Source organism: Zeugodacus cucurbitae, chromosome 5 (assembly GCF_028554725.1).
Source record: "Zeugodacus cucurbitae isolate PBARC_wt_2022May chromosome 5, idZeuCucr1.2, whole genome shotgun sequence".
NCBI lineage: Eukaryota > Metazoa > Arthropoda > Insecta > Diptera > Tephritidae > Zeugodacus > Zeugodacus cucurbitae.
The window spans coordinates 13446197-13473334 of record NC_071670.1 but is presented as its reverse complement, the minus strand read 5'-3'; the positions used below and the strand labels follow the sequence as shown (position 1 = coordinate 13473334).

Sequence of the window (27138 nt, the reverse complement as noted above, 5' to 3'; positions counted from 1 at the left end):
AATAGCTTTCCGTTAGTTTATAAAAGCTTTTTTAAAAGTTTTCATATTTTACATTCGTCTCACATATCATGCTTTAAAAAAGTGTTCGTCTGCTTAGAGAAAAGAGGTCACTCATACGCCCGGTACACCTTTCTATATTACATTTATGAAAAATAATATCAAATATTGAGAAAACGTCCAAATAATTTATTTAAATTTATTTACGTTTTTCCGTGCATTGTTCTCTCTTTCTATTTAATTTTTGCTTTCCTAAGTGGCTCACTTTAATGAAAATATTACTCATACGCCTAGTATGATCCTCTCACATCTGTATCTCAATACTTTAAAAATAAATAAAATATATCCTTCTTCATCACTTTTTGTATTAGCAAAATCATTTTAAACGAAATGCTGAAAGTAATTGCCACAAATTATGTCATTTGCCAGTTTAGTACGCTCATTCTGTCTCTCAACGATCTTCACATCGCTTCTTGACGAATGAAATAAAATAAAATAAAATAAAATAAAATAAAATAAAATAAAATAAAATTAAATAAAATAAAATAAAATTAAATTAAATTAAATTAAATTAAATTAAATTAAATTAAATAAAATTAAATTAAATTAAATTTATTATTAATTAATAACTATTAGAAACATTAATTAGATTTTTTTACTAATTTTCTATAAAGACTTAGCTAAAAAAAATATAAGCTTAATTAAACCTTCTAACCTAATATGTGTCTATTTAAATCATAGTAAATTAAAGTATTTTTCAAATTAAGTACATTATTTGCGATGTACTCTGAACTATTTTATTTTATTTTTTGAAAAAAAAAACTGTTAAGTTCAGAATGAGTTTAGCTTCACAATTTTTGATTCGTTGACAGGTGTCAGAACCTTTCAGATTCGTAAAAAAATTGTAATATTAAGAATAGAAAAATATTGAATAGAATAAAATTATTTATAAAATTGTATCCATTACTCCTGACATCACCGCCGTCCAAGAAGTGCGATGGACGGGACAAGGACGGAAGAAGGTGGGTCCTTGTGACATCTACTACAGCGGCCATATAAAGGAGCGCAAATTTGGTGTTGGATTTGTGGTGGGAGAGAGACTCCGTCGCCGAGTCCTGGCATTCACCCCGGTGGATGAACGTCTAGCCACAATCCGCATAAAAGCGAGGTTCTTCAACATATCGCTGATTTGCGCCCACGCCCCAACGGAAGAGAAGGACGATGTGACCAAAGACGCTTTCTATGAGCGCCTAGAACGCACCTATGAGCGCTGCCCCCGCCACGATGTCAAAATCGTGCTTGGCGATTTTAACGCCAGGGTGGGTAAAGAAGGTGTCTTTGGCACAACAGTCGGAAAATTCAGCCTCCATGACGAAACATCGCCAAACGGCCTGAGGCTGATCGACTTCGCTGGGGCCCGAAATATGGTTGTCTGTAGTACCAGATTCCAGCATAAAAAAATTCATCAAGCAACGTGGCTGTCCCCTGATCGAAACACGCGCAACCAAATCGATCACGTTGTGATAGACGGAAGACATGTCTCCAGTGTTTTAGACGTGCGTACGCTCCGAGGACCAAACATTGACTCGGACCATTATCTAGTAGCAGCAAAGATACGCACTCGCCTCTGTGCAGCAAAGAACGCCCGTCAACAAACACAAGGAAGGTTCGCCGTCGAAAAGCTGCAATCACAACCGACAGCCGAACGATTTTCTACTCGACTTGCACTCCTGCTCTCTGAGAGCACTCATCAGCATCTCGATATAAGGGAGCTGTGGAACGGCATCTCAAACTCATTGCATACCGCTGCAGCCGAAACAATTGGTCTACGGCAACGCCAAAAAACCAGTTGGTACGATGATAATTGTCGTTCCGCAGTGGAGAGAAAACAGACTGCCTACCTCGCAACGTTGCGATCGACCACAACACGTTCGGGGTGGGATAGATATCGAGAACTGAAGAGGGAAGCGAGACGCATTTGCAGACGTAAAAAGAAAGAGGCCGAAATGCGTGAGTATGAAAAGCTTGAAAAGCTGGCCGACATGGGTAATGCTCGAAAATTTTATGAAAAGATGAGGCGATTAACAGAAGGTTTCAAGACCGGAGCATTATCATGTAGGGACCGAGAAGGTAATCTGGTAGCGGATGTCCAGAGCACACTGGGATTATGGAGGGAACACTTCTCCGACCTGCTCAATGGCAGTGAAAGTACAACACCAGGAGATGGCGAACCCGATTCCCCAATCGATGACGATGGAATAGATGTTCCATTACCCGACCATGAAGAAATTCGAATAGCAATTACCCGCTTGAAGAACAACAAAGCGGCGGGGGCCGATGGATTACCGGCCGAGCTATTCAAATACGGCGGCGAAGAACTGATAAGGTGCATGCATCAGCTTCTTTGTAGAATATGGTCGGAAGAAAGCATGCCTGACGATTGGAATCTTAGTGTGCTCTGCCCAATCCATAAGAAGGGAGACCCCACAATCTGCGCCAACTACCGTGGTATAAGTCTCCTCAATATCGCATATAAGGTTTTGTCGAGCGTATTGTGTGAAAGACTAAAGCCCACCGTCAACGAACTGATTGGACCTTATCAGTGTGGCTTTAGACCTGGAAAATCCACAATGGACCAGATATTCACCATGCGCCAAATCTTGGAAAAGACCCGAGAGAGAAGAATCGATACTCACCATCTTTTTATCGATTTTAAAGCTGCCTTCGATAGCACGAAAAGGAGCTGCCTTTATGCCGCGATGTCTGAATTTGGTATCCCTGCAAAACTAATACGGCTATGTAAGCTGACGTTGAGCAACACCAAAAGCTCCGTCAGGATCGGGAAGGACCTCTCCGAGCCGTTCGATACCAAACGAGGCTTCAGACAGGGTGACTCACTATCGTGCGACTTCTTCAATCTATTGCTGGAAAAAATAATACGAGCTGCAGAACTAAATAGAGAGGGTACAATCTTCTACAAGAGTGTACAGCTCCTGGCGTATGCCGATGATATTGATATCATCGGAAGCAACAACCGCGCCGTTTGTTCTGCGTTTTCCAGACTAGATAAAGAAGCGAAGCGTATGGGTCTGGTGGTGAATGAGGACAAGACGAAATATCTCCTGTCATCAAACAAACAGTCGGCGCACTCGCGGCTTGGCTCCCACGTCACTGTTGACAGTCATAACTTTGAAGTTGTAGATAATTTCGTTTATCTGGGAACCAGCATTAACAACACCAACAATGTCAGCCTTGAAATCCAACGCAGAATCACTCTTGCCAACAGGTGCTACTTTGGACTGAGTAGGCAATTGAAAAGTAAAGTCCTCTCTCGACGAACCAAAATCAAACTCTATAAGTCGCTCATTATTCCCGTCCTGATGTATGGCGCTGAAGCGTGGACGATGACAACATCCGATGAGACGACTCTTGGGGTTTTCGAGAGAAAGGTTTTGCGCAAGATTTTTGGTCCTCTAAACATTGGCAACGGCGAATACCGCAGGCGATGGAACGATGAGCTGTACGATTTATACGACGACATTGACATAGTTCAGCGAATAAAAAGACAGCGGCTACGCTGGCTAGGTCATGTTGTACGGATGGAAGAAAACACTCCAGCTCTGAAAGTATTCGATGCAGTACCCGCTGGAGGAAGCCGCGGAAGAGGACGACCTCCACTCCGGTGGAAAGACCAAGTGCAAAGTGACCTGGCTTCACTTGGTGTTTCCAATTGGCGCCAAAAAGCAAAAAGGAGGAATGAGTGGCGCGCTCTGGTGGATTCGGCTATAATCGCTTAAAGCGGTTCCTACGCCAAATATATATATATATATATATATCCATTACTGCAACCAGCGTGAAACTGTTTTTTTCTGCACCCATCTAAACTTTGTTCAGTAAAAACGACACAAAAAAACGCTAAACGAGCTGCAAATTTTATAATCCTATGATACTTCCACATAACTACCCACTGTCGTACTAAATCCCATTACACCCCTGCGACAAAGCGCCACTATTTTCATGCATAATGACCGTCGTAGCGGGAAAGACGCTTAATATCCCAGTAGACATTGGTTGTCGAAGTAAAAAATGCAAACATATTAAAAATAAAAATACCGACAACAACAATGTGCTCTCTTATTTGTATATGTATTTGTTTGTGCTTATAACTAAAGCAACAACAATGACAACGTCAGTATAAACGCGCAGTAACCTACGCAGTTAAATCACTGCACGCAGCGGAAATCAAGTAAAACATTAACTGTCACAGCAACAGCTCACTCGTTAAGCAACTATGAAAACACACATTTATTTATAAATATATAAGTATACGCTCATTGCCACACTTTCACTCACTCGCTCAATCACTATTTATGCTCATTGCTATGCAGTGCTTGACACTCATATGAGAAGCGCAGAGTAATCATACGCCCTGTTGAGCCAAGTAATCATTCGGCGATCGGTCGGTGGTCTGTGCGCCACTACAACACAGATGATGGAAAGTGAAATATTTATGGAGTTATATCAAGTTGGAATGTGAATACGCCTTATATAACGATACTTTATTATGAAAATTGTTTTTACATATTTTTGATAAACAAATTTCGGCGCGACTTTTGAACAACTAATTTTAACGTTTCAGTTATTTATATTAGCAATGTGTCTTTGAAGAGTAGCATAAACAAAGCAAGAAGTTATGCCTGGAAAAAGATAAAAAAAATTAAAATTCCGAAATTTTTATTAAAAATGAAAATTTAATTATTAATTTAAAAAATATTAATTAATATATTTGAAAATGTAATAACCTTTAAATAAATATTATTTTATTTTAAACGAAAATGAAGTAAAATTTGAAATAAAGAAAAATCAAGAAAATCAAGAATCAGCAAAATCAAGAAAATTAAATGGATTTTACGAATACAATGAAAAATTAATAAAATTAAATTTTATAATTGAAAAAGAAAAGAAAGATATTGAAAATCTTAATAAGAATATAAATCTAATAATAACAGTAAATAATAGATTTTACCAAACACAAAATAATGCTTAATATTCAAAAATCAAAAATTGGGAAAATTGTGTGAAATATTAGAAAAAAATAAGTAAAAAAAAGAAAATAATTATTATATAATATTAGATATTTTTCATGATAAAAAGTAAAAGCAATTCAAATATTCAAAAATAAAATTTATGGAATAATATAAAAATGTTTTCCTAATATGCCATCATCAAAAGCAGATTAGATAAATTATAATAAAAAAATATTTATCAAAAATATAAATAGAAAAATAAAAGAATTTATTTAAACATAATTATTAAAGAATATTTGTAAATTGTCAATTAAAAGTTATTTTAATACATATTTTTCTTAATCTAAAATAATTGTATGTGACTAAAAATAACAATTGCCAGAAATATGTTTCCGAAAAAAAAAACAATAAAATTTTTAATTTAAATAAAATATAAATAAATAGTTCAATTTATTCAACTATTGAAATGATAAAAAAAAACATGAAATAAAGTGAACTTTAAAAAATATTATTAAAAAAGATAAATTATTAACAACGAAAATATAAAAATAATATTTTATGTATTATAGGCATTTTCAACTGCATAGCCATACACTACTCTATAAGGCGACAATACATATTACCCACTAACCATTTACTGCTTCTCCTCCAATTGATCAATGCAATTTATCAGTTTTTCTTCTTCAAGTGCAGTCAATTTATCAATGCAACGCCATAAACCATGCAATAACCGAAACACATTTATTGTCCACAAAATGGAGCACAACAAAAACCGCAGTAGCTTATTATTGGAGAAGTGAATGAAATGGAAGAGAAGAGTGCAGCTGTGCTAGTTATAAGAAGAAATGCTTTGCTAAAAATTGCAAAAATGTAGGCTGTTGTTATTGTTGTACAGTATCAAGTATGGCTATCGGCAAATGCACTTAAATAAGATGATACTCAATGTGGAACAAGCACTTGTCGTAGTGATAGCTGTGAGAAATGAAGTGTTCAAGGAGAGAATATATAGATGAAAAGCGGCAAATAATGAGAATAATTATGCTGTTATTGCATAACACTTCTTAAATTATTAAGAATTGTCTAATTTTGTCTTAAGCTTTATATTATTCAAGAAGTCCACTAATTTCGTCCTTAACAGTTCCATCTTCTAATTAACTGTGAAAAAAGTTTTCATATCTAAACACCCAAAGGATAATTAATGCATCATTAGCACGCCATAAGACCATAACTTTCTGAGTACCAATGGAAAATGGAGGAAAAAAGAACATATTAACTAAGAAATTTGTGTCGAAGTGATAATTTAATTAACATTTGTAACAGTATATATTTACTTAAATGGATATACAGAAGAAGGAAGAAAGCGAAATATATCAAATAAAAGTGAGAGTCAAAGCTTAAGTAAACAGTGAGAAATAAAGCTAATGGAAAAACTATAATTGTTTTTCGAAATTGCGTCTTCTTAAGACTTTCTTCACTATTACCCGCTGCCCACAAATTGTTTTTTATACTTTTGTAACTATTCTTCACACAAAACCAAGAGCTATAAAGACAATAACCTTTATTTTATGTTTTCTTTTATCACCATGTACAACAACCGCCATCATCAATTCACCGCAATCCTTTTGCGCATTTTCCTTCCGCTTTCCATCCTGCCAATGACGTTAACAAGCTAATTAAATAAAATAAAATATTTTTCTCACACAATTCACTTATTAACAAGCCTGTGTATTTGTTAGCCAGCTGCGGGACCCCGCTTAGAGCACTGCCACTCAATTCAATTTAATTCAATTCGATGCAACCGTTGTCTCTTCTTGTGTCCGACACGAGCTCCTTGTACATTTTTATGCGCCGCATGTCGTTTAACCCGTTTTCATCCATTCCTTTAGCCACACGGCGCGAGTCCATCTTATCACTTCATTGTCTGTACCATTTATCTTCGGCATGCTTTTGACTTTCCTTTTGTTCTAACACAATCCTTTGGAGAGCATTCATTGACACTAAGAAATTACCCCACCCGTGACTAATAAGTACATCTTAGATATAGATATACATATATACCCACAGTGCTCACAAAAAACTTTTCAAGTCTTTTGATTCCCTTCGGCTATGTTTTGGGTTCAAAATGCGCGTCTTTTAAGGATGTTCTGCATTATCCCACACTCTTTTCAAACATTTTCGCTTTATCTCCCACAATTTACAAGTTACTGAACTTTGCACTTACATAAGCGGAACAGATCTTGATATTATTCAGCCAAATATTGTCGATTCGGCATTACTTTCTCAGAAGGCAGGATGGAAACTGTTGACGCCGCCCCCACCTAATTTCACTGCCACGTCTTCGTGTGTTTCGTTTCGTAGTTGTTGTTGGCCGTGGGAAAATAGAAGGCGCAAATGATTCCAAAAAAAGACACTGAGCTGAGATGTCGCAAAGGAAGCAGTAAGAAGAAGCCAAGAAAAGCAGGAGCACAACTTCAAATATTCGAATTAAGACTTCGAAAAAGCTTCGAAGAAGTGATCTCTCTTCCGACACAGACGTGGCAGTAAAATTAGGCGTCAACAGAAACCTTATAGTATAATAAACACAATAATCACATTCACGCCATCAAAACCTCAGCACAACCTACAGTGGAAACGACATAAAGACATCTATTAACTTCATTTATAGAGGAACGATTTTTCGCTTAGCTTCCAATCCTTAATTTAGTACTTTGAAACTAGCTGAATCAGAGTTAATTACTTTAAATGATTAATTGCTAGTTTACTGGTATCGAAGAACCTTACCATCTGGTGTACTATTCAAATTTAATTTTTCTGATTTTTGTATTTCTCATTTTTCACTGTTACAACCCTGAGTAGACTTCAATCAGCACGTTATTTACATTCGTTCCATTATATTCACGCTTTCTGTTGTTACAGCATTTGTAGTCATTAAAAAGTTGTTAGTTTTCATTTCTTGTCGATTTCGTATTTCATCGCTCATCTGTACGTACATTGATTATGCCAGTATACTGAGAGCTCTAAAGTGCTCGGACAGGAAAGGAAATGATTCCGTATGAGAAACTCAACTAATTCGAAGGGTTGAGTAGGGAAATGAACGAAACTTCTGAAAATATAAGCTCAACTACACTTTCAGTGTTAATTAAAAGCTCATCGAATCCTACAATTTCTTGGAAACATTCGTTCAAAGAATAATCTCAGTAGAATTCTGAAATTTATCGGAAAGAAAGAGGATTTATGAAAAGTGTTTTCTGTTCGACTATACTAAGAGATGGCCTCAAGGAAATTTATCCGCTTCACGTCATAAGTTTGCTTTCTAAGACGTGATCCCAAGAAACCAGTGAAATGTTTACCTTCGAATAGTTGACATCTTATTCATCTCTCGAAGAAATGAAACTATCTTAATATATTTCTTTCGAGTATACTTGCAGAGGATCTGTGCATATTAGATATAGGTGTTACTTCGTCTAGAGCGAAGAGGTCTTACAAAAGCAATTCAACAATTCAAAACATGATGGTTACGGCTAACGTTCAACAGTAAAATTTATTTAAAAAGTTCCGAGAGCATTTTATAAATAATCTCACTTGATTCAGATGTAACTCGATATTGATAATGAGGTAATAAAGATTCGATAAAATATTACAAATACTTGTATGTATAATTTCACCTCAAGAGCTCATTTATTTTGAACGCAAGGAGGATGCTCTTTCGAGGTAGTGGCGCCAAAAGAAGGTAATTAGTCTTTTCCATAAATAAAATATCTACGGTAATAAAGTCCACTGGTGTCCACTAAGGTGCCAAACTGACAGTACCAATGGTTGGAGTTCAATTGGCCTCTCTATATGATCAACAGACTTATTACTGCATTTCACATAAGTTAGTAAATTAGCTCGAAGATAGCCCACGATATCGAAAATGCTAGAAAGGTGATATAATAGGCGTGTTTTATTTGACCACCACAAGCTAATAGCTAAATCATGGACCAATAAAACGCATTTAGCTTATTTCATATCTTCGCTTAAAAATGAATTGTGTTGGCAATGCGGGCCCGAACTCTCAGCTGAAATGTAATTTATTTGAAAAAAAAAGTTGAATTTATAATTCAAATTTCCTTTTGTTTACCGCTTTTGTATAATATTCTGAGCTTTTAAGGAATCTACAATCATTATTAGATCCGGGATGGTCTAAATAAATATGGATAAAGTTCGATAGAATTTAAAATTTTGGTTTGTTTACATTTTTATCTGTCAAAATGGGGTTTCTCGCTATTGCCAACTACATTTTTTTGGAAAAACCCCAACTATTGTGAATGAAAAAAAAACGATGAACTGGCAATGCCTCTAGTTCAATATACAAGCTATGATAGCTTATGACAAGCCAACATAATTATGTTGGCTAAGTCTTCCATACAAAATAAGCTAATAGCTTAATTTGCTGGTCAAATAAAACACGCCTAATATTAATCTGGAAGGAAAATGGTACTTCGAAGAAACTCGAGTGGATTTACAAAAGAAAGTTTGTTGAAGTTCTTGTTCAATCGTCCACTGTAAAAAGTATATTTTTGCAATATCTCAGCTGAGGATTGATAGATTGCTTTCACAAAAAATAATGTGAACTGTTAAAAGAAATTTAGAAATGTTATTTCGAGTTTGTTGCTTCAATTGAAATAGATAAGGATGAATAGGTAGTGATAGATGGATCTCTAAAAACATCTTCTCCTCTCGGTTTGCTAGGAACTGAGTTCGATTTAATACAACAGTTCTTCGACATATCGAGATTCAGTAGCTGTTCCCTTAAAAACTGTTTTTCTATTATTGTTGTAACCCTAATATGATCTTGTGATAGGACTTCTGACTGGGAATTGTCAAGTAGATTTATTATTTCGAGAAATTATATCGTATTCTACTTCTGTCTCATCCTTGGGAGTATAACCACGGAATATATTTTCTACATGGATTTTCGCATTTCGAAAGCATCGATACATGAAAGCCCGCAAACTTTGGCTGATTATGATTAATCACGCAGTTGATTTGGGGAGTAAAAGTTCTTCTCGCACATACAGGAAAACCAAAGTTGTAGTTTAAAGCGAAATAAAACAAAAACTTTAGTACGCTGCCAATACAACCGCTCGAGCTCTCCTCACAGCACGTACAGAGCGAGTAAGTGCAGCTATACGGATTATAAGCTTTGAATTTTCATGTAACTGTGTGTGTCTATTGTAGTTGAGATCCATTTTAAGTGGGTGAAGAAATTTATAAAATTCTGTAATGCTGCTTCATAAGTATCTTTTTAGACGAGCAAATCCATTTTGCTTTCATAAATATTATTGAATTTTAAATGAAGCTTTTGTATCGAAAATCATTTTTTATTAAAAATAACTTTCTGTCTTTGACTCGCCTATAAGTTTGAGCATTAAAGAGCATATTTAATGGCATTCAGTGAAAAAGTGAACATAATGTATGCAATTGGGTATTGGAAAGCGTTAATAAAAGGAGTATGGGTTTAGGGCAATTAAAATAACTATGATACATTTATTATTTCTAATTTATAATAAAAAAATAATAAAGTGATGTAAACTTGAGTGGGAAATTAAAGCAAAAGAGCGAATTTTAAAATTAATACTAAGGCTGCGTACATATTGGAGCAGCAAGCAAGACAATACGTAATCTGAAGTGGAAGCTCAGACAAAATTGCATATTTTAGAATAACAATGGGCACATAGCGGATTAACAAATAAGACAAAGAACAATATCGAGAGAAAAGAAAAATTAAATTGTTAAATTAGCACTAAGGCTAGAGACAAAGTAAAATAACAATAAATCTATATACTATATATATATAAGTTCAGTAGCATATATAAGTTCAGAGCAGAATAATTCAATTGAACGAATTGTTACTTTCTGATTGATTATGCTTTTCTGTTCTTCATACGCTCATCTTTGCTTTTCGCATCAATCCACTGTGTACAATACCTTCGAGATGTTCATATGGAACGGTTAGTAAACACTTTTACAAGATTTCAATGAAATGTCTAGAGAAACGTGCATAAGGGTATGTCTAAAATAATTCTAGACCTAATTAAATATACGAAATGACTAGAAATTTTAAACTTAGTTTTCCGACGAAGAATTTATCAAATATAATTATCGATGTACTGATTTCTATAAAATATAATATATAAGTGTCAGTGCGGTTATATATTTTATGCTCAGTGCTCAGTTAAGCTTTCCCGATTTCCATATTTTACTACAATTAACCATCTAAGTTATGAATATCTTAATAATATAGGACTAGAATGATGATACAAATAGCTTTTTCAGACTTATGTATGAAGTCAGTACGAAGGGCGCCATATATCATATTATATGGTAGTTAGTAGTTAGGCCAGTATTTAGAATTGTAAATTGCAGGTGATAACCTTTTCATCGCAAAAATATATATAATTGAAAGGTCCACGAGTAATTTCTAGGACGCTCAAATGGAATATTTTAGAGTCTTAATTAAGTCACCCTAGAAAACCTTCTATCGAGTATTATCTGAAAATAAATTTAGACACATTTTGGAGCATGGTTGCCACATATCGTTAAAATACTGCAAATGTGCTCTCAAAGTAAGAGGCTTCATAAAGTTTTTGATCAAAGCATTTAGGACTATTAATTCATAAATAAATAGAAACAGAGTTGTCATTCATTGAAAAATCTTAAAATGTGTAAAATGATTAGAAACGTATAGCTTCAAGGTCATCGAAATAGTATTTGTGACTGCCAATAGATTTAAACAAATTTTGTCAGATGCCAAAGACGTAGGACAACTTTCTCTTACTATCCTCATATACATTCCAATGTATTGTATGAATATACGAGTATATTTATGAATGTAGTTCCTCAGAAATTGATTACTGACTCTCCATTAACTAAATTTAGCCAACCATTTGTTGAGTTTATGTTAATTTTCCAGCATTTTTGGCTTTATGACATTAGCAGCTATTAATTTCTACTCATGAAAATATTGCTAATGCCGAGGGGATTAAGCGACTTAAGCTCAAAGCCAACGTTTTAGCAAATAATTAGTACACATGTTTGCCGATAATGTGGGGTAGTTTGTATAAATTTAGAATTGACTTCATAAATTATATATGTATGTAGATATACAAATGTATAATCATTTGAACATGAATAAACATGTATGTAAAGATTGTTTATGCATAAGTATATCACAAATAAACGCATAAACGGAACTGAAATTACTAATTATTGGATATTGACGCTAATTTAGGATGCCTAATTATGTGTGTGAGCGTATATTTCAGAGTGTATATCAATTTATATCAAGGGTATAATATTGCTGGTACCGTTACCTACTAGAAATTTTATAATTTAAACCCAAATTGGTACATAAAATTGATGAGTAGAATACATTTTCATTAAAACCAATTTGAATTTCATAAAACTTAAACTGCGAAATTTTTCAAATATTTGTTGAAATATGCCAAAAATATGCTTATCTGTGTTTGCTGTTTAAATCACGTCACATTTACCATAATATATACATATATTCTATAATTTATAATTTCTTTTTATATTTTTTTGTCGCACTCTACTCTCTGCTTCACCACAATAATGGCGTAATTGCCTTTTTATTGCTCAACTATATTATTTTATTTCACCGAATTGCCAAGCAGTAGATGATTGTGTACTAATTAAATAATTTCAATAATTAAATGACAGCAGCACTAAGCAATGGAGCAATTATATAAGAACTGAAATTTAATATGACTGCTATGCATTTTTTGCTATTAATTATAATTATACTAGTATTTCATTTTTTTCAAGATTTTAGTGAATAGTCTAGGTATTAAACTTTAATTAAGCAATTAAATCTTAGTTAATGCTAAATTTAATAAAAAAAAACATATTGGAATTTCGTATGCCAATTAAAACACATAATTTGCTAATATCGCTTTATGTATGTGACATTGGTAAATGCGCCTGAATGTAGGCAACGTTTCACTGTCATTGTTTAATTGCGGTTGAGATTGAAAACCAAATATATGTAGACTCCTATGTACACAGTGGGATTTACGACATTTCAGCAAAAGTAGTACTGAATGGGCTTGTTAATTTGAGAGAATTTAAATTGTATTTTAGAAAAATATTAATTTACTGACAATTAAATACTATTTGTGAGTAATAGTTTCTCTTTGATCAGATTTTACATACTTTCGGGTTTGCTATAACTGTGTCGATTAAACAATAGAGTAACGATTTTAATATCGATTTAGGTATGTGACTTCGCTAAAATTTAGCCTAAATGTAGGCAATGTTTTACTATTATATAAGTGAGTATAGTATAATAAAGCTTAATAAAAACCCAATTAAAATGTTAGCTTCCGAAAAGGCCATAAGCAACATAATTTCTTAAAGTTCAAACAAGGCGAAGTTTTATACTCCTATAAATAACTACATGTTTCTGAGCAATATCAGTCTAACCTTGTACAATGTTTGTGTTTTTTTTTTACATAATGAGTAGAACCGAAAGCTGGTCATACAAAATGTTGGCCATATGTTAAACAGTGGATATATCTAACATGTAATATAGACTTTCTTTCCACATTTGGTTTATTTTAGGTATGCGAGTTTGCAAAATGAACCCTAAATGTAGGCAACGTTTTAATGTTTAAAAGTTTTTGTGCTGTCATTTGAAATTATTTGGAACTAAACAATTAAAATATAATATTTTGATTCAAAAAATAGGAAAAATATGATTTATGAAATCCATAAGTGTAATATTATATTTTTTGTTCGCCACCATATGATATAGAGTGACTCTTTTAAAATTCTGGCTCGATAGTGAACTTTTAAATTTTGTATTAATTCCTGGGCGAAAAGTTCGATTTATGGAAGGAAATTTGTATGAAATTTGACATCTATTGCCAATAGTTTGAGTTATGGAGATCTTCGAGTTATAGAAGTTCGAGTTATGGAAGTCCCACCGTATATTTAAAATTCACGCTTTTAAGGGTCTTCAGTAGTACCAACAATGTATTTAATTATATTACATAGTAAGTTTAGCCCAAGCATAGATCAATTTGCGTGCCATGCTAAACAACCAAACCGAAATTTTAATATCAAATATAATTTCTATGCGCCCCACAACAACCATTCTCCATTTATAATATAACTTTTATCAATTTTATTTATTTCCTTTATCAATTTGCGCTTGACTGTGTGTCCTTGCCCTTGTATTTATTTTCAGTGACGCTACTTAATGTCAACCAAGGTTAATCCACTCAGACGACGAACTATAGTCGCATGCCTGTAAACAATTTTCTTTTAAATTTTGCGAGTCAACGCGGATAAAAAAGGCACAACGCGAAATTGAGGTGAAGTTAAATGAAAAAAGGTTCTTTCCGCTATAAATCTTCTACATACAATATATGTACATCTTCTTAATGTAATATATCTATGTAGACTTAGATAATATATACATAAAATAAAGCCACTCACGCAGATAAGTTTATTAAAACGTATCACTTGGCTTAGACAAAGCAGTCATTTGTCTTTTCTTGACGGTTACACATATGTACTCGTAATATATATAAATATGTATATATGTACATAACGATTTCCCCCAACTTGTATAAACAACAACGTGCAGTCAGGCGGCAGGCCAACATACACACTTTCAATTTTGTATGTATATACAGAGCTTGAGCACTTTGTAAATATATATTTTTCATATTTATATACACACAACATGGTTTAAATATTTATCAAATACAGTTATGTTTATATGTGTGTCTCGTGCTATACATAGTCATTTTTTATTGCATTCTCTCTCATTTGCCACACTTTCGCACTCACCTGTCATGTGGCGCTTTATCCTTTTCGCATTCATGTTGCGTATCCGCCAGCGCGACTGTCGTTTCGCTGTCATTTTTCTTATCCTTCGGTTTGATGTTGTTGCCATCACCGCCGACAGTTGTGCTCTGGCCTTGTGCGTTGTTATTGTGACTGCTGGCAATTTCGGTGCTGTCGCCACTGCTGACGGCGTGTTTATCCTGGTTCTCGGTCATGCTGTCGATTGCTAGACGTTTAAACTGTTTGTTGTTATTGTTGTTTCGTATAAAATTTGTTGTTTGTATTTTTTATGCACCTATTTTTATTTAATTACGTTTAAGCCACACTCACGCACTTGCACAAATTAGCTTCATTTCATTAGTTGGCGCTGTTGCGCTTAAATAATACTTGAATAATTTGCAATCACTCTTTGAACTGGTATTACAGGTGTATGCTGTGGCCTATAGCCAATATAGATAACACTCAATCACTTTTTGTAGTTTTTATGCCTTCGCTGCTGTTGGTAATTTATCATATGTATGCCGCTGGTTGGGTGGGGCGTATGAGCAACGCATTTCAATGCATTTGAAAGGTTTTCAGAAATTTCAGCTCACATTATTCTTTATTAATTATATAGTGATTAATTATTTTTCTCAAAGACGATGTATCACTTGTTAGTCGAATTTCAAAAGTCTGCCTTTGAATGCCTGTAAAAAAATAAAATAATAAAATGTTAAATTTTTTTGTAGAATTTTTCGACATTTATTTATTTCTTTGTATCTTTTCTATACCTCCAATCTATGCTTCTAATTAATTAGTTCGAAAAAATTAAGTTCAATATCTTTTCATCGAATTATTAAATAATTATTTATTAAAACATTTTAATTTATCAAATAAAAATATCAAATATATTAATTGTTTAAAGTACACTTTTCCGCTTTTACTCTTTCTCACACTCAGAGTGATTGCTACCCACTCACTACCCACTCTCAATTACTAATTGATTTCGCGTTGTATAAAAGTTAACACCTTTTGTAATTAATCGTTCGTTCTCTTTCTTTTAACCGGTTCACCTCAGGCATTTGCACTGTCTGTGCGCCACACAAAGTTCACGACTATAAAAGCCTATAAAGTATTTGCTTTTAGTTCATTTGCTCCGACTTCAACGGAATACATTTCATTACATGCTATGTTTTAGACAATAATTTTTAAGTGAAGGATGGTGTGGTGTGTTTAAATGTGAAAATATTTCATGGGAAGTCGCCGCTTCTGCTTACGTCGAATATCATAAAAGCCTATCGAATCCGAAATATCTTAACCTTAGTCACCTCACATTCGACCTGGATAACGGAGAGTTAAATACCATGTAACTAATAATTACAGATAAAAGACAATAGTTTTAGGAAGAGCCTTTTTAACCCAATCCAGTATTAAACATAATATATAAAAAGTCTTGAGATCGATTGATAAATTATATTTGATTTCTGTTAATAAATCCCGAGCCCTAGAGCCAAAAAATAAGATAAGTAAGCTATGCTTTTAAAGTTTATCTATCGCACTGTTTCAGACCTTATTTTTCGTAATTGATTGAGATTTTCTCTTACAACGAGGAATTGAATTCAGTTTTTACCTTTACTTAGAGGCTTTGAGGGTTCAAAATGAGCCCAAAATGCTAAAATATATTTTCAACGTTGTAAACAGCAAATCGTCTTATTGTCTATATAAGTTGTAATAAAACAATTTCATTTAATTGCCACACATGCTTGGAATTCTCAAGAAGTTTATACCAAAAAAGTTTTCCAAATTTACAAAATTTTTATATTATACTTGCAGACCCGGCCACACGTTTTTGTGGCTAAGGTATACATTAAATTAGTAAGTCTTTCAATGCAGAGAAAAAAATTTTACGCATAAAGACGAAAACGTTATAGCCGATAAATTTTAAAATGATTGATAGACATTATTGTAGATCTGTGTTAAGCGTAAATCATCATAATTTGTAAAACTTTAATTTTTTTAATCGTATATTGGAGAAAGTAACAAATTTCATAGTTGGCTTTTTCTTGGCTTTGGTGACGATATTGATTACCTTCTTCACAGCCAGTCTTGTTCTTTTGCTTTGTTTGATGTTGATTTATGCTACGCAGCATGATGACAACTCACTCTTCTTTTAATTGCAAGTGAGTGGGCATAGTCTAGCAATTTAATATAGTCTGTGGGATAATTGAATACGTCATCCTGGTTTGTAGCTGTGTCAACTCTCCTTTAACGAAATTCTAAATTGTCGCATTAAGATCAACAGAATCCTTGTTTTTTACCACCAATATAGGTCATTCAATCAGCCATTTATGTTTATTATATTATGGTTTCATGTCAGGGAAAACACGATGAATAAGCTCCTATTTCGAGGCCATGAAGTGACAGAAACCCGTTAAAAATGTTATTAATCCATTCAGGTGTCAACTGTGTTGCTACCATTTTCAACTATTTCTACAATCGCAGTATGATATTGTTGGAAAACACTCGAATGTTATTTGTTAATTGACGATTCTTTATGTGTCGCCACAAATTAGATGATTTTAGGAATGTGATTAGTTCGTCAGCAACAGTTGATCCAGGAATAGTCTGGCGAAAATCACCTGCCAACAGAATCTTTAAAATATTTTCGTTGTCGCGTAAATCTTTTAAAGTCCTGTGCAGTACCTCCAGCGACTTGAATATCTGGAAAATCTTCTTTATAGCTCTTTCTTTGGCGATTTTAAATGAGTGAAATCGGTTCAGAACTCAACCCTCATGTACATATGCTGATTTTCGTTATTCTATTGGACTTTATTTCACATTGTGTGTAATAAAATTACATCAATAAATTGCGAGAGTATAAAATGTTCGGTTACCTTTCCCTACTTGTTACAAATGGTTTTGGGCTATCGACACAACCTTATACAATTGAACAATGATAAAAATATTTTAACAAAGCAACAATGACAACTTTCAAATTATTATTATTTTTTTTGTTTTTTTTATAATTTTGTTGTCAATTCAAATAAAATCATCTTCTTGTTATCTTCCTCACAATTTTTCGATATGTACTTACTTTCTAATCCTTTCCTGGCCTTCCCTAAATATTTGAAAACTAAAATTAGCCAGATCGGTTTGGCTCTTCTCGACTTTTTTCGAGACTAACGACAAAAATTGTTTGTATGGGTGATTAGAAAATTGTGGCAATTTTTCTAATCTCCGTAAGAACCATCCCGGTACCTCTAAAAACATTCTAAACAAAGAATTTGCGAAATCGGTTCAGCAGTTCTCGAGTTATGCGCTTAGCAACACGTTTTGCGATTCATTTTTATATTATAGATGAACCTTTTCGATAACAGTAATTAAATTAAATTATTTGTTCCATTCTCATGCATGCTTGGAATTCTTAACAGGTTTATGGTTGAAAAATCGTTGTATGTTTATTGAGTTTGCTATTCTATACCCCTACCCACTTGCTGCCGAATTTTGTCGGTTTTTTGCGGCATATGCCTAGTACTGCAGTAACCGGTTACTTTTTGGAACCGCTTTTTTTTTTGGACACACTCGTGGCGTGGCAGGTGGGGATTTGGGCCGTTTTGGGGCAAAACATCGACGAGTGGGTAGTCGGTTTTCTGGGAAGAACCGGTTTTTTTGGGTCGGTCAGTGGCCGGTTTTGCTCGTGCCCTTCTGCCCGAATACTTCTCAACCGATTTATACCGCACATTGCATATATCTGGAAAATATGGACATATATCTGGTTTTGGTCTCAGCAAAAATCGCAATGTTTTTTTTTTTTGCTAAGGCCAAAATCGGATGATCGCATACATATATTGATTCATTTCTGTCATCTTAATTTTTCACTATCAGCTGATTAAGTGTAGAAATATGATAAAATATGGCATACAACAGTTAAGGGTGCTCACAAGTGTCGTATTTTTTTAGAATATTAAAATATGACATAAGACATACAACAAAGCTTCTGAATTGCCTTAATGTAATTTTTTTTAATTTAAATTGTATTAGAAACTCCACTGAATTCTTAAAAATGTAGAATTGAATTGAATACACTCTATGTGCCTTGTAAAAAAATATAATATATAAATAAATGTATTTAATGAATTAGCTATTTGCCGTGTCTGAAGCTAATAAAATTAAAGCAGCATAGAAATTGGTAGACCAATTCTCATTATGGCTCATTATTTTGTACTCTATTAAAATGTTATGCATAATTGAGCGTCTTCCATTCATCATATGTCTGTGAGTTAAGGCACTTTAGACAGTTTGATGAACTTAAAACTCTACGACCCATCTCTTTCTATTAAAAGAATATAAAAGTTTTGAAATTTGTTTTTTTTTTTTTAATTTTTCTACTTTGTTTTTCTTCCTTTTATATGCTTTTAATACTTTTTTCCGTAGCTTTGCAAATTAGTTTGTAACTTTTCCATGCAATTTTCATTTCACAAATTTCTATTTATTATTAAAAATATCTAAGCATGACTTTGTTGTTATTGTTTTCAATGTTTTTCTTACTTTTTTTATTATATTTATGGTTATTAGCAATAAAACTTTTTTATAAAATGAACCGCACTCTGCCATCTCCTGCTCTGTGGTAAGTAAACTTTGCAGAAGGCGGAGTGAAGATGGGATGATATGTGTGTATAAGTGTTTCGATATGTGTCTATGATTTAAATTCTGTTTTGCACGCGTACAGACAAGTTTCTGTGAATAGTCACACTTTTTTTATTGAGATGTTTATACACAAATATAAGGATATATAACCGTAATTCGTTTTTAAATGACTTACGGGACTCCTAGTAACTCTTCTTAAGCTTCTATACGTTCCTCCCTGTGTATGTATATATGTATATACCCTTGTGTACTTTTGGTGGTCATAATTGCTTTTAATGTCATTTAAAGGAGTTAAAATTCATTAAATAACTCCTCATTCATAAATATTCACACATATTGTTATTTGAATTGGCTTTTATTGTTGTTGTGGTAAATTGTATGTGTGAAATATATGTATGTATGCACCCACGCAGCTGCAAATTGCTCATTCATGTAATTCGTTTAATGCTGCAAACACTTGAACACGCGAAAACAAGTTCATAACAGAGTGAGTGAAAAAAATCGTACAGAAGAAGAGAATTTAACATAAATGATTTAAAAAAAAATTTGGAAAGCTTAGATTACAATATTAGGTCTACAACTTTGCTTCCGCCGTTACATCCGAGAGCATTCGATGAGCCTCAGCCGCACTTTTCTTGGAATTAAAAATAAGGCAAAATTTGCTGCAAATATCATGTATTCGGCTGAAAAAGTGACATTTTCAGTTGAGAATAAGTTTGGGATGCAAACAGATCTCTACAAAATTTTGTAGGGTAAATGTTGACACAAATGTCCAAGATCGATTAAAAACGATTTAATCGACCAGTGCTTGACCCTACAGACATCTATTGGAAAACGGCGGAAGCAAGCTTTCATATATGCTTACTTCGAGCTTTATTCTAAGCATATAAGTGAAACTTTAAACCAACTTTCTAGACGAAACCAACATAATAACTCCCGTTTTAACTCATAGACCTTACAGTATTTTCAGTAAGCTCTAGGTGCATGCTTCTATCTGACTAAGTTTATCTGTCTACAGTTCTATCATTTATGGAGGAAGCAGCTTCTTAAAGTTTATCAAAATGTAAAGGTATGTTTCTAAATAAAGTGGTTTCTGTCATAGCTATTTGTTATCCAAATCTTATGAGCACACTCAGTCTAAATCATGTAGGATCTCGGAAGAGGTTGGATGTACTTTAGTTTAAACAATTTGAAAGCTACTTGTTGAGTGAAGTATTTAGAACACCGAACTTAATTGCTATAAATCAAGACACCTTTACGAGTGTATTCATTCCTTTATCACACACTGTTCATAAATGCATTTGCGTGCTTTCGCCAATGTGTTATATTGTAAACACAGAAGAGTACTTAATTTCGAGATAATCACTTGATATTAATGAGTTTTCATAATCAACGGCCACATAAATGTGCGCATTTAATATTATTAACTTACAACAGTACATACTATACATCATCAATCATTTGTATTCACCTTCAGAGTTAAGATAGATATACATATTATGTGTATATATGTATATGTCCACTCGTTTGCTTATATTAAAAGTCCTCTAAGAAAATATTAAATGAATAAACTGGCAGGAAGTCGTAACAAAGATTGAATCAAACCAGATCACGTTCCAAGAGAAGAGAGCTAGTGTTCTTGAAGCTAAGAAACTATATGTCTAAACCTAAGTGAGGTAAGTCAGTTGAAGCACCATTGTTTTGAAAATCTTTTCTAGGGAAAAAACGTTAAGTTTTTATCGATACAGTACGAATATAAACTAAGACTAAATTCCTAGAAAGTCAGCCAGAAATTGAACACGAACTCATATTTCTACCGGTCTGAAAAACTCGTTTTCAAATCAGTAACTGATGGCTCCTTAACACCAGATATAAATTGATCGGTTTAAAGCTCAAAATTAAAAGAACCAAAATGATCACTTAGAATCCTCTACCTGAGTGGTTTCGGAGTAACGATTGCGAAGCCGTAGTTACTTAAACAACGTTTCCTATTGTTGACTCTTCAGCGAACAGATGATAGATACGGTAGATTGAACTTCTCCATTCGACAGCTGGATGATGTATCCACAGTGAAAGTAATTTTTAATTGGTGTCGGAAGTCCACTAAATGGTTTATTCTGTCTTTTAAGTAACGTCGGTCATAAGTAGATATTATTTCAAGCATTTCGGATTTTTTCATGGCTGTTAATGTACAACGGATGGCTAACTTCGAGTTCTTCGAGTAAATTTCGAATTCTATTCTAACAACAGTTGAACTTCCATAACTCGAATCAACATAATCTAAAGAAGACCTCAAATTGGAGAGACTTCGAGTTATAACAGGTAATTTGTATGAAATTTGACTTCTATTGCCGATTCAAGGGTTCGAGTTATGGAGAACTTCGAGTTATAGAAGTATTTACTGTATTTACAGACAGAACAGCAGACAAAACAAATTGAGTATGCGTTTTATTCAATCATGAGAAAAAGTTGCAATTCATTTTAAACAACATTATCAAGAGTATCCTTCTCCTCAATATGATACTCGCTGAGGTCACAAAATTTACTAAAAGGCATAAAAAAGCCAACGCTAAAATAAAATGTGTAATCAAAAGCGTGCTAAAAATGATTTGTGCTTCACAGAAACACGAGAGTAGGTAAACAACTAAAAGACCCAAATATTTCAACAACAATAAATGCTTTCGGGTTCTTTTCTATGCATAACAACAAAAAGAAACTGCACATAACAATAATAAAGAGGGTGTTACTAACAGAAATAAAAACAATAACAACATAAAGTGGAAAAAATTAGCATGTAATAATAAAAACAAAAGCTCGGATGCTCATAAAAGGCACAAAACTCGTAACAAATCAAGTAAGAACAAAACAAACGCAACATTCAAGTAAGCACATAAACTACATAACTAGCAACATATTACCACCTGCTGCCACCGCTTACACCACACACCGCTAGGTGGGGGTGTTTTGCGGCGCAGAACTTCATTTATTGCCATACTGTGGCAACGTTGCGCTTATTTATTGTCTATTTTGGCTTTTATTGCTGCTACGGTTTGCGTTAATTTTTGCATATTATAATTTCCTTCCTTCCTTCCTTCATGCGTGCCATACGTGTGTTTATATTATGGGTACTCATATGCATAATGAACGTGTGCGGTATGCTTGTAAAGTGATGTAGAATTTTAATTATTATATTTAGCTCTGAATTTCATTTGGAAGTATTAAACTGAGAATACTAAACAAAATTAAGAAAGCTTATGAAACGGAAAGTAACTTAAGTTAACTTGACGTAACTTCACTAAACATAACCCAATGAAACTGAAAATACTTTAGGAAGTTAAATTAATTTATCACAATTTATTTAATTGAACTTAGCGTTACTTAACTTAACTAAATCACTGAAATAACTCAACAATAATTTCGAAGTATTTCCTATAATTCTTTTTTGTTTGACTTAACTTAACTTGACTGAACGTAATTGAATATAACTTAATGTAACTTAACTTGACATAACGTAATTTAACTGAAAAGAACATAAGTAAGCTAAATTTAAAGGTCTGGGTCATTTTTTATTAGCTTAACTTAACTTAACTTGACTTAACTTAACTTAACATGACATGACTGAAAAAACTCAATAATTCAAAAACAAGTTTAAATAATTTATTATATTTAACTTCATGTAATTTCACTTAACTTTTTATCATAAAATAACATAACTCAATATAACTGCAACGAATGAAACTGATAGTTTGAGCCGAACGGATTTTCGTTTTGCTCAGTCGATATTCAAAGATATTATTTGTTTCAATGTACTCTAGCTTAACCTTCTACTCAGTGATCCGCACCACTAAGGACGTCTTATCTGAAATATCTTTACAAACTGACGCAGCAAATATGTACTTTCAAATTGCGTGATAACAACAAACGCCCACTCCTTGTCTAATCGTCATGCCTTATGCTTTGTTGTCGTTACTTATCTTCTTCATGCATGTCAATTATATTTTTTCAAACTGTCTGAGCACTTATAATGCTCAAAAATTTATATATATCAGATTTATTTGTGTATGTTCGTGTGTTCAAACTCGCTTTACTTAATCGCTTCCTGTTCATTGTGTCCTTCCTGTGATCGGATAAACTACACAAACAATCAAAAGGTGTGGTTTGGAAGTCTTCACATATACGAGTACGAGTGTATATTGTTGGTATGGTAGCATAGCTTTGTGTTGGTGTAATACAAATTAAGCTGTTGCTGTTTACTATACTCTCTACAGTTGTTGTTGTTGTGTCACAAAATAAAATGATATACACCTGTCTACCACGCCTTTACGCCCACAATATGCAGATTGGTCCATGGACATTCCAAGTCAACGCCTGACATATTGTTGCTGTGGCTTTCAATGTTGATTGAGTCTAAATATTTCTAGTATCTCCGTTAAGATTTTGTTGCTGTTGTTGTTTTATTTACATTCCGTAGATGTGCTTTTAGTCAGTATTGTGGAAGTATATATATTTTGTTGTGATTTTCGCATTGGGTGCTGATGGTTATTGTAGGTTTGTGAATTTGAAAATTCTCTGAAAATATTTATTTATTTTTTTTTTTCATTTAATTTTATTGCATAAATAGTTGCTTGTCATTGATATACTCTTCAGACTATTTATTATTGTTTTCTGTGTAAACGGAAGCTGTTTAGAGCTGTCAGAATGTATTAATAATAAATAAAATATTCAAAAAATTCAATCAAGTAGATTTAACTACGCATTGAATCCATGGCGACTAAAAATTAATTCCGATTTCCACATAAAATTTATATAAATGTGGCATAATGTTGCAATTTAATATTGAATTGCATTTAAATGCGGTATTTATTATTGAAATACGAGAATTTTTATTGAAAGAATGCAATATCAATAAGACGTTTTCAATGAATGGCAAATATTCTCTAAAAAATTAAAATAAAAATAATTCTAATTAATTCAAATAACGTATTTTTATACTCTATTTACTTCATTCTTTTTTTTGATTTTTCAGTTTTTTAGATTTAAAGTCTAATATATTCTAACGTTATAGAAGTTTTATGATTTGAAATAATTTCTCTATCTCTAATGAAGTCAAGCGAAAAGACTTTCGTTTGCAATATAGCACCCAACTTCCTTTCAATACTTTAATTTTTCAATTTTCAATCAGCCATACCAGCAGAATATTTTATTTTATTTTATTTTATACATACACATACAACAATGTCTATAAAACATATAAACAAATAAATTGTGTACGCTTGTAAAATAAATTAACACGCACTCAGTCGCACTTGACGCCAACAAAGTTTACGTTCTAACTTAACACATGGCCTTCCGATGTGGAACTGATTACACATTATTTATTTACCTTTTGCCATGAATCATGCTAGCTTCCATAAATACGCGTTCACAGATAATTCGTTTTTTTTTTGCTACTGAAAATTATTTCATGCCGAAAATATATTGATGATTATAGCCATATACATATGTACATACATATATACCGTTATCAGTGGCAATTAATACTGTGCACTATCTAAGCGCTGATTAAACGGCTAATTGCCACACTAATTGATATGATGTATGTACACGCATTCGCACTTCAAAATAAACAAAAACCCGAAAAAAGCTGAGAGTTAGACTCGCTTGAGAGCAGCTGGTGGATTAATGTTTTTCTGCTCGTCGCTTGGGAAAAATTGCACTGAAATATTTTTACACTAACAACTACTGGTGGTCAAGTATTTGAAATACTCCCGCTTGTTGCTTCATATTTTGAAAGCTTTCTTCAAATGTGCTCTCTTCCACACTTTCACTTGTTTATATTACACATTCGTTGCCGCCGCAGCCTTTCCATAGACCACTTTTATTTTTATTTAGACCTTTTTATTTCTTTTTTTCTCAAATATTCAAAAAACCACAAGCGTTCGTTCTCCGTTGTGGAACCATTACCGGCGCGAGTTTAACAGCAACTGAGTTCGGCCAAACGGCGATATTGTTATTTATGGCATGACCGACTGTTGAGTTAACATTTCGCTGTTACGAAGTAAGATGCGCAACAGCGCTGGGTGGGTAACTGGATCTTCGTTGGTGGCGGCGATGTTTTCGTGCGACACTGTGGAGGTCAAACGGCGGTTGGGAAACAACATGCTTCGTGGTGTTGGAGCTCGCGAGCTCAGCAGTGCAGGATGGATAGATATATGCATATATATATTCCATGTTTCCACGTAAACCAGCTGAAGAGCAGTCCAATCCATGCAACAGTTTGTTAAGAGCGAATTAAAGAGTTAGGCTGGTTAGTAGTTAAGCATTTAGTAGCGGTAGGTTTAACAGTGGACAGTATGAAAAGAGTACATACTATCCTTTATCAACCTCCATTAAATTAATAAAGCTGTCATCTCTGAAAAACTACCAATACTAAGTAAGAAACCTTTTCATTTAAGAAATAGACTAAGACTAAAAACCGGTTGAAGAGACACAAAGCAATAATAACTTTTAAGGCGGTTATGTCCGAATTTTCGTTCTATTAGAGTACACTGCATCCACATCTTACTATATAATATCAAGTAGGCACTCCACCATCCGTCCGAGCTTGTGTTTTTTTGACCACAATGGCATGCAGATTGCAGATTCACATCTCACTCTTTGATCAGATCTAAATCTGTGACGATACGAACGTAATACAATTCCGAGTATACCATTCCGACTCTTTTGAACTTCAAGATTCATAGAAGGAAATACTTAAAACTTGAGTACGAGAGATTGAGCTCACTTAAGGCTTTATGCGCTTTACATGATTCCTTTAGCTGTCTAACTAAATGTAATTTAATTGGAGAAAGAGTGAGACAACATCTCAATATGTCGAGTGGCCCGCTGAGATCCCTGAAATACCATCCAAATCGAGTTTATGTCAAATTCTAGTGTTGGAGTTGATGTTTCTACTTAAACAGTACAATCAAGTGGTTTCCAGCGATTTATAAAAGCTAATATCTAATATTAAAACAATTGACAGATATTATTTCTGAGGATAATATGGTTGAGAATTCGCTCACATAGTGAAAAAGAGATATTTGTTTATTTCACTAATTTGTAAATGGTACTCTCTCTAACGGTAAAATCCAAGTCCGTTTTGATTATGTAGACCCGGCATTCGCTGAAAAAGTTAGTATAAGCTCATAGTCAAAGAGTCAAAGCATATATTCATGATCTCCAACGTACATCCTTTAATTTCTGAATCATAACTTGAGCAGCTATTCTCTGCTGGTCCACGAAAAACAGCTGTTAAACAAACTAACTGTTAACGAAAAATGTTATCAACAGCAGTAAACAGCGGCCGAAAATCGCCGAATGTAAACACTGTTAACAGTTTGCAGACACTCTGTTAATGCGCAAAGGCCACCTGTTAAACTTAAAATGTTACAAAGGATATGCTGAAATGCAAGAAATGCTATTCAAGATTTACAAGGACACAAACACAAACAAACAAGATTGTGGTAGATACAAATGTACATATGTAGGTATGTGTAACACTCATCCCTGGCTAATCTCTTATCGATTATCAAAGCGCTAAAATGTGCTTGTCTCTAACATATGAGCTAGTTAATAAAGTGATTCACTT

General features: G+C 33.5%; 1 protein-coding gene across 1 annotated transcript in view; it reads right to left on the bottom strand.

The window, feature by feature from the left end:
* Positions 1-25481, bottom strand: part of LOC105220075 (arrestin homolog) — a 118970-nt gene extending 93489 nt beyond the window's left edge. The window contains 2 exon segments of the mRNA XM_054231001.1: positions 14886-15568; positions 24892-25481. Coding sequence (XP_054086976.1) covers positions 14886-15097 — 212 coding nt within the window. The 5' untranslated portion in view covers positions 15098-15568; positions 24892-25481.
* Positions 25482-27138: the final 1657 nt, after the last annotated feature.